This window comes from Carassius auratus, chromosome 48 (assembly GCF_003368295.1).
Source record: "Carassius auratus strain Wakin chromosome 48, ASM336829v1, whole genome shotgun sequence".
Classification (NCBI taxonomy): domain Eukaryota; kingdom Metazoa; phylum Chordata; class Actinopteri; order Cypriniformes; family Cyprinidae; genus Carassius; species Carassius auratus.
Genome location: NC_039290.1, coordinates 1,701,624 through 1,713,370, shown reverse-complemented (window position 1 = coordinate 1,713,370; position 11,747 = coordinate 1,701,624). Strand labels below are relative to the sequence as shown.

Sequence of the window (11,747 nt, the reverse complement as noted above, 5' to 3'; positions counted from 1 at the left end):
AGTTGTAGTCGTCACCCAATGGTAATGCTATCCACATATTTCCTGTAAAGATCCCAGATCTACAGAGCGAGCACACAGGTGACAAAGACCAGTCAAACTGCTGAACTCATAAGATCTGAACTATATTCTCATCTCCAATTGTAATAGAGATAGACGCAGATAAAGGATAAGTTAATGGTCAAACTTGGTAAACAGTACACCAGGCCAAAGCGTCAACCCCCAAAAACCTGCGAAGACAACAAAAACATACAAACTAATTATTATGTGGAACAGAGTGACCTAGTTGGTTTAAACGCTACTACTGTAATGAACTTCCTATTTGTACCCTTCCATGCAGGACTGCTGTCAGTTCCATTTCCTGTGGTCGTGTCTACATGGCAGTCTGACGATGCAGAGGAGCCGTCCATTCGCTTCTCCACATGCTCAAACACACTGCCCTCATCGATCAGTGAACCTGAATCCCAAACAAAATCATTCAAATTAAACATTTGAAAACAGAACATATAAATAGGATTTGTTAAATTGAGGTTATTAGTACTACAATTAAATGTTTAAGTTATACTTGTAAATAAATAGACTAAAGATCATTCCTCAAAAATAGCAACAGCCGCCAAAAAGCATTTGGCCACTTAAAATAAGTAAATAAAAGCTGACAAATAAAACGACAACAACAAAGTCACAATCACACATTAAAATTTGTGGGGCCACTATATGCTATCAATCTGCTCAAATGATTAACAAAAATTAAAAATTACATCCAAAAGTGTTCTATACCATGATTCTGTGAATGGAAGTGTGGAACATCAGGCAAGAATCCTCCGCTGTGCACATGGTTTTGCTCCGAAGGAAAGGGAGGAGGTGAGGCCAGACTAAAAGGCTCCGGAGGAGCGGAAAAGAGCTGCAGCTTTTGCCCACTGATGTTGAGTCTGGCTGGGCTGATGAGTGGCCGGCGCTGCCTGGCAGAGCTAGAGGTGGAAGTGACGGATCCTGCCACAGATGGGGTTGGAGACGGTCCAGGAGAAGAGGGCCGGCTTCCAGATTTTAGGGAGTAGTAATCTATAAAAAAAGAAAAGAAAGAAATTGCACAGTGTTTATCAAATGGTGATGTGACAAGTTAAGTAATTGACTTTATCATGTATGATTTATCGGGTTTTGGTTCTTTTAGATGTATGCAACCATTCCTTCACTTCTTTTGAGTTACCTGAAGGTGGAGAGTCTTGACACTGTGAAGATGGTCTACTCCCACTGAAGAGGAAACCTGAATCTAGAAATAAAAGGCCAGAATCATAACAATTTTAATAACCTTTTTTTTCTGTTTTATAAATGTAATTTTATCCTGTGCTAGCAAAGCTGTATTTTCAGCATCATTACTCCAGTCTTCAGTGTCACATGATTCTTCAGAAATCATTCTAATATGATTATAATTAAATAGTGCTTATTAGTTTCTTGTTTAAAACACTTGCACGGCTAATTCCACAAAAAGTGAAAAGGAGCTATCGCACAAAATACTGATAGAAATTCCTAGCAATTTTTTTCTTCATACAACACAAGCATCCAACTGCAAAGTGGAGTCATTTAACGCACTCATACTGTCATTCCAGGAATGTCTCCTTATGTGGAGCCAACACAGCTGCAGCCGTGGAGAGGAGCAACACCATTACTGAACATTATAAAGCAGATGGGTGAAGGTGCATGATGGAGCAGGTACCGGCCCTGCTCACACACAAGCCTTTTCAAGACTTCCTGTAGAAGTCTGACGGGGAGATGAGTGATACCCTAATGCTTCTGTAAAAATGAGCTGTGAGAGATCACTAGACTATCAGTGATATTTCTTAAAACTAAATATTTGTTAGCTGTTAAAGATCACAATTACATACCCATCTCTGTATAATGCAATGAGGTGGAAAAAGAATCAAACACTGAGATTTCTCAGACAAGTGTGTGCGATTAAATCAAAAGCGTAAAGATCAAGCTCTGGCCCTTTTTTATCCCACCTGCCGAGCCACTGCATCTGATAACAGGAGGCAGACGTTTGCCATCTCATCTGGTCTCGTCTGAAGATCCACACATGAAACGAACCATGATTCTTCTACCGTCTCACAACAGTCATTTAAACACCACTCCCGACATCACCCTGATCCCAGGCTTTAAAAGCCTGTGTGTATTACAAAGTCCCATTTACTGAAGGGTCAAAGTTAAAAGCTCTGGCAGACCAAGCCGTTACCCTTGGAATCCCTTTTGATATATAGTACTACGAACAATATGTTCGAGGCTATGCCATGTCAAAACTGTGAGCCAACTTTTTTTTCTTTTTTTTCCACAAAGGCAGGAATAAAAAAAATATATTATTTATTCATGTAGCTCCAAACCGGTTTCACAAAATGTGTATTTTTAAATATCTTTTCATACACTGATAGTTCATAATATTGATTTCCATCATATCTGATATGAGAGCTGATATGGAGGTCATTAACGGTGAATAAGGTTCCTCACACAAACTCCATTTTTGGAGCTGGAATAGAGAAAAATTGTTCCCTGAAACAATAACAACATACAGGATTGGAACAGCATGACGGGTAAATTAAGGCACATTTCATTTAAAGGTTCACTATTCTTTTAAATTTAATGGCATAAGATAAAAAAGATCAGCTGCTAAAGTGCCTCTATTATGGGTTATGAAAGGTTCATGTTTTGGTTTTGGGAGTCCCCGCATGCAATGCCAAAAACACTTACAATATGCATTTATTTTTACATTACTTGCTTAACGACTCCCAAACATTATCTTAACGATGAATTTTTCCAAATCCCTGCTTTGCGTGACTCTAATCTGCGGTGATTGGGCTCATTTCCAATTATTTTTGCCGCTCCTAAAGTGCCACCATTTTCATTTTCATTCAGACCAAACGCGAAAATCAAGTTTTCCCCAGATCTGCACATGCAACAAGTAGGCGGGCAATATGCTAATGTTTCTTGTTGATGTCAACATGTTGCACTTTCAGATTTAAAACTTTGCAGGATGTTTTCATTCACTTTGAGCTGTGTTACACACTGCATGAAAGGTAATTAAAAAATCTTTAATAGGGGCACTTTAATAAACCAATGTAAATTAATCCCTTCCTATAACTGGAAGCTAATCAGTGGTGGGAAAATCCCTGTAGCATGCAAGCAACTGGAGACATCGAACAACCTATTTCTCAATCACACTTTCGCAGTTTTCTTTGGCAGTTGGCAAAATTCCCCTGCTAGGTGCGGCACCGTTTGGGGTGAAGAGTGAGCCGAGTTTCTAGTCCCATTCATTAAGTCAATCAGTGACCCATATCTTTCCCATCATGCACTTCTGCATTGGTTCCACAAAACAGCAGCTGGGGCCTCTCACTATAGCAGCACAACTCTTAACTTCACAAACAAAGTGAAGGCTTTTCTACAACGATTACATCTATTTTACAAAAAGCCCATTTCATTGCATAACCCATTCATTTTTATTGCGATTTATTTCATTCGAATTAGTTTTATTTAAAATGATTTTAATTTTTGTACCAGCAGGCTATAGGCATTTTTTTGATCAATGACAGTTAAAATAGTAATATCGTAAAACCTTGCAAAATGACAGTTTAAAATAAATGTTTTCTGTTTGAATATATTTTAAAGTGTAATTATTTCTGTGATGGCAAAGCTGAATTTTCAGTATCCACTACTTAAGTCTTCAGTGTCATCTTTAAAAATTATCCAAATATGCTGATTTGGTGCTCAGTTATTATCAATTATTATTGACGTTCAATTATTAATTATTAATAGTTCTTATTAAAAATGTTGAAACTGCTCAACATTTTTGTGGAAACCATGATACAATTCTCAGGATTATTAGATGAATAGAAATCTCAAAAGAACAGAATTTACTTGTAAAATAAATCTTTTTTTTTAACACTCTATAATTATATTTTTACAAATTTTTAGTTGTCCTTGCTCAAGACAGCTTTTCTTTAAATCTTACTTTCCTTACCAAAGTTTTAAATAGTAGTGTGTCATGGTTTCCACAAAAATTGCAAAAGCTGGTTTTAACACTGATAATAAGAAATGTTTCTGATTTCTGAATGATTTTTGAAGGATTATGTGACACTGAAGACTTGAGTTATGGATGCCGAAAATTCAGCTTTTACCATCACATGAATAAAATACATTTTGAAAGATATTCAGAAAGAAAAGGTATTTTCAATTGTAAAAATATTTCACAATGTTACTGTATTTTTTATAAAAGAAAAATTGCATAATATAAGAAAAAAAAAAAAAAAAAAAAAAAAATAATAATAATAATATATATATATATATATATATATATATATATAAAATAACATTTCATTAAACTTCTTAGAAAACTAAAAGGACTTCAGCAGATGACAAAGTGCATCTGTCTTATGCTTTACCTGCTCGTGCTACGGAGGGAATAGTTCCCAGAGAGAGGGCCCTGTTGAGTCGCCCAGGGAGCGATGAGGGCGAGGCTTTGCACGTTCTGTGGCTTTGCTGGTGGATGAGCAGCTGTGACAGGTTGGGAGGAGGTGTTGGGATGAAGGTGGAGGATCCAGACACAGGTGCAGACAGCGGGGGACAGTGATTACTGTAGTATGGCCCAGGTGAACTGCCAGACAAATACCTGCAACAGACAGAAGAGAATAGGTCCACTGCTCATTTTAATGGAGCAAATATCTCTTCAGTTACTGTTATGGACTATAGTCTGTTTCACTTCAAGCAGGTAAATGCAGAAAACCCTGCAGACTTCCATAGAATTTAAAAGACTGAAGAAAAAAAAAGTATGTTGATTCTTCCAAATGGTACATCTGATCATCTGATTAAGTAGATTTTAGTGATGTAAAGATTTCATCACAGATAATAAGATAATAGAAGGTAGCATATCTGCAAATGTATGAAATTATTCATCAGTAATATCCCAGTCAATATCCACTTGTTCAGTTCAGACAATGGACAGTCACTTTAATTTATAAAAGCGCAACAAGCTACCATCTCAAACTGTGATCAATGTGATCTAAATCTAAATAAATAAATGGCAAACACACAGTTCACATTTTATCATTGTTTTATTTAACTTTCATAATAGGGTTAAATAATACAATAGGGTTTAAAAAAATATGCAATTCAACCCAAGTATAATACAGTGATTGCTCCAACATGCTGCTTCAACATTACAACAACAAATATGAGCTTAAGTTTCAGGACGGAAACGGTTTCACATCATCAACAATGCAGTTGTTCATTTCACATTATATCTCTGGGGTCATTCCATGTCAAAAAACACTAGAAACCACTGAGCAGATGTTGAGATATCAGAAAAAGCACAGCAATGCCAAAAAAATCATAATATCAGTTGAAGGTTTTCACAGGCAACTATTTCCAGCCTGCGGGCAATGAAGTATCAAAAAGCTCCAAACTGATTTTTAGATTTGTAGTGGTTAGAGGCCACAACACATTCAGGTCCATTTGAGATTCTAGTTGAACGTTTTATGGTAATTTAACTGCTTATAAGATCTAAGCTGGTGCAAATCAAAGTTCACTTAGTAAGGAACTGGATTTGACAAGATAAAGCAGAACTAATATCAAAATAGGCAAAATCCAAATACTTTCCTTCCAATAATCAATCTCTGACATCACCATGCTCCTTCTGGTACAACATGCACAGATCTGTGATTTCACCTTGACAGGTCCTACCACAATAAATCATCAGTGCTAAATACGGTTTTACTCACATTTGAAATCATATGAAATTAGGGAGGCATCATACTTCCGGACAATATAAACTTGTCTAGTAATGAATTAGTCAATGAAGGATCAAATATACTTAAAAAAATGCAATGCTGTGTTGAACAAATGTAACACACCATTTTGAGATACTTGTATCAACGTCAAGTCTAAATGCACACTATTATTAGTATTTACCAACCATCAGCCTTGGCAAGCAAAACTATGATAACAAGGATACATGAAACTAAATATTTCAACAATACTCATGTCTACAGTCAAATACTCAAATAAGTGAAATGTGCATAAGTCATCATAAAAAAGCTAATGAAGCTTTACATTAGGCATACTTCACTTAATAGAAAATTAAATGGGTAATACAAAAATATAAATATTAAAGCTCATTGGAGTTGGACAGGTACCATAAGATCTGTGCAAGTTGATACACATCTAATGGAAATGAAAATAATAAATTTAAATAGCAAAAAAGTTGCAGACTATAAGTGTCTAAGTCACATTAGTATTTACTTTGATCACAGCAACAACAAAAAACTTCATAACCACCTGGGAAATACAGTGATGCAAACCTACAAAAACATACAATGTATAGTCATACTGTCACAATGTCACACATTTCTAGACCACAGACAAAATACAGAATGCACGACACAATTAAAATGTTTATAGTGTTCTATACAATCCCTACAAAACTTTGTAGAAGTTTTGAAAATGTGTTTCTTTTTGTTAGAAACCCTCAAAAGAGATGGCTCCATGTTACAGAGCTTTAGTGTGGTTAGTAGTATTCAAACTAAAATGGCATGTAATACAATGTAGTGCACTCATAACACTTCACAGTAAAGAAAATATAATGTTCATAATATAATAAGCATAGAGCTATGCAAAGTCAGCTAATTTTCTGTGTCTTTAAACACAAATTATTGCATACATTCTTTACTGATGTAATGATTACAAAATCAACCTGGTGATGGAGACAGACTTGAGATTCAGAATAAACAAAGAGAGGCACAAATATTTCTCTCTCAAATGTGTTAAGCTGTAGTTTAACCTTAATGCAGAGTACTTGAGCTAAAATATAACAAAAAGCTAAATACTGATAATATCTGTATTTTTGTTACAGTTGGGTATATTTTTTAGGTGGTTTAAGTTAAATGTTTTGTAAATTTTAATTTTCAATTCTATGCTGCCTAAGCACCAATATGATTTCTTTGTGTGCACAATGCATTTTACTCATGAACTAGACTTTATCTTTACAAGCTACTCCAAACTGGTGAATTCAACCTGCTCCAAACCAAATATAAAATTGAGATGTTCTACTTACCTCAAATTAGGGGCACAGTGGTAATGTCAAGCACTATACTACAAAAAGGCAATAAACAATCTTTTTCTAGTACTTTGAGCAAGCTCATCCACACAGACTATATTTTTTATATTTTAGCACAGTGTTTAAAATGCCTATTTAGCAAGTATCTTGGCCATGAAGGTTTATAAGGAGTGCATTAGTTAGTGTAAATTGAAGACAGTTGGGAGAAAATGGTCCCAAAAATCAAACCCTTGATTCTAAATGTCCCAAAAGTATCCTCGATTACAGATCCCATAAAATATCTTGTTATAGTGTCACTGCTCAGATTCTGACCTGCGAGCTCTGGCTCTTCTCTGACTCGTGGATTTGTGTGTTGCCACAGCGGCAGCGAATCCCACCAGACAACACACAGAAGTGATGCCCAACTTGACCATTTCCAACCAATCAGGGATGTCCGTCTTGAGATAACACTCTGCCAGATAAAAACAGATCACCAGAAGCCAAAGCACAGAGGCCACAGCGTCAATCCTCCTCAACCTTGAGAAGAAAAGAATATATATTTAGCTGAGATTTAAAATAAAAATACATTTGCATACATATATAAACTAATTAATATAGTAATTATAATATATTTATCCCATATGTAAAACATTTTTATATTTGCTATAAATGTACAATTTATATATATTTCTATGTACACACATTTATTCACACAAAAATCCTAAACACAATTAGCATTTCATAATTTAAAGCACATACATATTTTAATATTATATATTTTATATATATATATATATATATATATATATATATATATATATATATATATATATATATATATATATATATATATATACATACACATATATATATATATATATATATATACATACACATATATATATATATATATATACATACACATATATATATATATATATATATATATAAAATTGTATCTATAACTTGTTATGTAATACACATATATACACATACATTTATTCAAACATGAATTATAAAATCTATTTATATATTGCACATTCTTTAATTACATAATAACAAGCAAAAATATTTACATGTATATTTACTTAATATGCAAACTAAATGTAAAAAAACCACAAACTGGTAAACTTATTTTTCATTAAAAATAAATGTATATTTTATTTGGTTCACCTGACAGGTCCTGCCATTAAGACACCTGTGATGCAAGTTAGGAGACCAACAGAGGCCACGGCCATCTGATGTTCGCTTCCGGACTGCCAGACGAGCCGAGCGTTCTCCACAGCCTTTTCCGGCAGAAGACCCACCAGATCATACCACATCATGCTGCCCGCCTCAGCATTGCTTTCACTCTCATTTTGGACGGGGCGTTTAGGTGGGGTGACTCCTCCGCTTAAAGTCTGCATGACGGAGGAGGCCACATCTCCAGATCCAGACAGAGCCACAGCTACAAGGAAGGCACAGGCGAGAAACGCAAGGACTCGGAGCAAGATCAGCCAGGCAGGAGTGGTGAGGGAGTAGTTGTTCTGTAGAAAAAGATAAAAAATGAATTAAATACTCAGAACACAAAAGAAGCAAGACAGAACAGGTCTTCCCTTATCTCTGGCAATCAATTCCACACACTTATCTGCAGTTTAAGAAAACACTAGTCAAAGACTGGTCATTAATTACTCTTGATACACGTAACAAACGATACCTAGGTTGTAGTAAAATTCCAGTTTTATCTGGGCAACATCTAAATTCAGTGCAATTTCTCCATGTCAAACTTCAGAGTGCTATAAACATGGAATCTTCTGGATTTTTCATGTCAAGTCTTGTGGCTTGATCTGAAACCATATAAATATACAGAGATCACCACCTTAATAAAGGCTTTATCAGCATCCCGACTGCGTCTGAGCTGGTGGTTGAAGAGCAGAGCCCGCAGCTGTCGGTTCTGGTGTTTGATGTAGTACTCCACTGCTGTCTGGCACGGCCGGCACAACTTGAAGGTCTGCTCAAGGTGGTGCTTAAATACCTCGATCTCCTCATCATAGTTTTCCTGTCATTATGGGTCAAATATTACTTTAAAATGTCTAGTTGCTTGTATGTTACTCGTTTTTAAGCTGATGGTTTTCACATATTAAAAACAAAAGCACATAAAAATCATTGAAGATGTTTATTCTAGCTATGACTTTGAAGTATAGAAGTGTTTAGATGCCTACTGAATGCCATATTTAATACATGACTTTTTTGCCTCAAAATTATATAAAAAAGCATAAAAGCAAATCTTATTCAGAAACAGTTTTGCCTCAAAATTGTTTAAAAAGCATTAAAAAAAAATCGAACAGGCTTTAGTAATCTTGAAATGAAATGGGTGAATGTTAAACCTACATCATCCCTGGGGATGAACGAGGCCAGCTGCTTAATCTTCACTGTCTGGTTATTGTTGCACTTCTTGCACAGAAGCATTTGACAGTTGACCCACTGCAGAGTCTTCGGTGTCTCCGGGACACCGGCCGAAACGCCATGGTTGAGATGCTCCATGTACTGAGCAGGAATGGGCTTGTTGTAGTCCCCGTTCTACAGATCAAAAACAAGCACAAAACAAAAACTCATTTATAGCATATCCAAAAGCTGCATTAGCAACATAGCAAAACCTTTTTAAATTGTACTAGAAAACACACAAACAGACACTTATAATGCAAGTTATTTTAAAACTTAATTTAACAATATTACAGTTTTACTATATTTTTTTTATCAAATAAATGCATTCTTGGTCAGCATAAGAGACATCTTTCAAAATCATTGAAACAATTCTTACACACCCCAAACTTTTAAAGGTAGTGTATTAAAAACATAGAAGTAAAATGTTATATTTTTTGTTTAAATAAAGTAAATACCTCCTGAAAGCCATTATACTGTTCACAGTATGGACAATCCCAGCAGTTTCTGTTCCCATAGGGGACAACTGTGTCCTGATTGCAGAACCAACAATTCACTTTGACATGAGTTGGTTTTTTCCTGTCGAATAAGAGGAGTCATTTTTAGGAGAACTACTGCAAATTACCATGCATTAATAACAGAAAACAACTTTAATACAATACTCCCATTAATATTGACCTGACAGAACACCATAAGTGATTCTCAAATAACAGGTCACAGGCCTGTTTTGCAGACAGACAATAATTAGGACTAAAGCGGTCCAGTGTTTTGGGTTGTGTCAAGTCTTGAATCTAAAGTAAAACTGGGATTTTGTTTTTCTAGACAGCACAATCAGTATCTCCGAACCTGAGAATGATAACCTAACAGTAGCATGAATTAAGTTTCTATTTACAGGCTGATAGGGGCTTGACTACACTAACAAATTCAGCCTGTGACATTATAAAAGATGATAACGTCGCCCACATTAAGACAAGTGATAGCATATAAACCATTAGGCAGAAATGTGAAGGAATTAAAATCCAGGAAATTAATCACATCTTATTAATAATTACTGTGGACTAGAAAAAAAAAAAACAGTTAACAGTAACTTTGTTTCTTGGTTTCAATAACTTAAGCACCACTGCCTTTAAAAAAAGGAACCATTGCCTTAATTAATAATTGATTTTCAAATTAACGATAACTGTAATACTTGTGATATTTGTGGTAGAAAATATTAATATAACGGACAATTTTGGTCTGTTTAAGTACCACAGACTTGCCATTTTACGAAATCTCTCGCGCATTTTTGTGTAGCGCGCGCCATTGAATATCTTCGCGCGTGCACAAGTATTTTTCATGGCCGAAGTGTAGAAAATACTACTGCCAGTGCCTATTAATTATATAGGAAACCGTGAAAAGTGCAGTGTAGTTCGTAACCCTTGCTAAATATAGATGTCAAAGTCCAGCGACATCTTAATGGCAGGGACACAATACCTGGTTGCAATTCTATAGATTAGCGCTCCTCCTGCAGCAATGGCCGTTGCTCCGACACCTCCAATTACAAATGGCGGGTACTGTAGTAATATTTGGTTGAAGGACTCCATTGCAAAACGGGATATTTACTTTAGTGTTATTCACAAGAAGCCACACGCTGGAGTAGTGCATGCGGCAACAGTAGCGCGCATCAAGCTACAGCATGGTCATATCCAGGTCATGAGCGCGCTATCAAGACATGTCAAAATAAAAGTTGGAATTCTAAACTGGATTAAGTAATAATAATAATAATTTTAAAATATTATGATAATTACATAAATATCAAAATAATTAAATATAAAATTAATCAGACATAAAATGATATATTTTTTTGTACAATATTGTTTTGTTACACTCCATACCTATGTTGCAAAGTTACGTTTTGCACCGTTTTATTATTTATACGTTTTTACATTTTAAATCCCTTTTTAATATTAAACCATTTGCTTTATCTGTGTTCTATTAGAGAACTTCTTTGTAATTTGCAGAAATTTACATTACATTGACTAGAATTACTGTTATACGCTGTCCATTCAATAAATAAAACGGACCACTTTGCCTTTTCGAGAAAGTGAACTGAAGTAGGTTTATATGGTTTAAACTTGCCCTCTTGAGGCAACAGATGTAACAGCCATTCACACGTTTTATAGAGGCCTTAAAACATTTTTTTCCGAACGATAAATTCTCACCTTTCACCTTAAAATGATGTGAATAAAATGAGTATTGTTTCAGTAATCAAGTTGAA

At 35.2% G+C, this 11,747-nt stretch overlaps 1 protein-coding gene across 1 annotated transcript; it reads right to left on the bottom strand.

Moving 5' to 3' along the window:
- Window positions 1–8: 8 nt before the first annotated feature.
- On the bottom strand, window positions 9–11,212 carry LOC113065474 (transmembrane protein 201-like). The gene is made up of 11 exons (XM_026236725.1): window positions 10,964–11,212; window positions 9,949–10,069; window positions 9,440–9,628; window positions 8,928–9,107; window positions 8,243–8,595; window positions 7,403–7,606; window positions 4,422–4,648; window positions 1,202–1,264; window positions 775–1,056; window positions 326–454; window positions 9–227 (listed from the first exon to the last, which is right to left on the bottom strand). Exons 1-11 carry the CDS (start codon window positions 11,071–11,073, stop codon window positions 172–174), a joined length of 1,914 nt encoding a protein of 637 aa, XP_026092510.1. The 5' UTR covers window positions 11,074–11,212; the 3' UTR covers window positions 9–171.
- Between the last annotated feature and the right edge of the window lie 535 nt (window positions 11,213–11,747).

Excerpts from the sequence above, each read along its gene's own strand:
- LOC113065474 (XM_026236725.1), bottom strand. The coding sequence starts at position 11,073 with ATGGAGTCCTTCAACCAAATATTACTACAGTACCCGCCATTTGTAATT. Across the intron at positions 9,629-9,948 it reads AGTATAATGGCTTTCAGGAG|AACGGGGACTACAACAAGCC; the intron begins GTATTTACTTTA and ends TTTGATCTGTAG. Across the intron at positions 1,057-1,201 it reads TCAAGACTCTCCACCTTCAG|ATTACTACTCCCTAAAATCT; the intron begins GTAACTCAAAAG and ends CTTTTTTTATAG.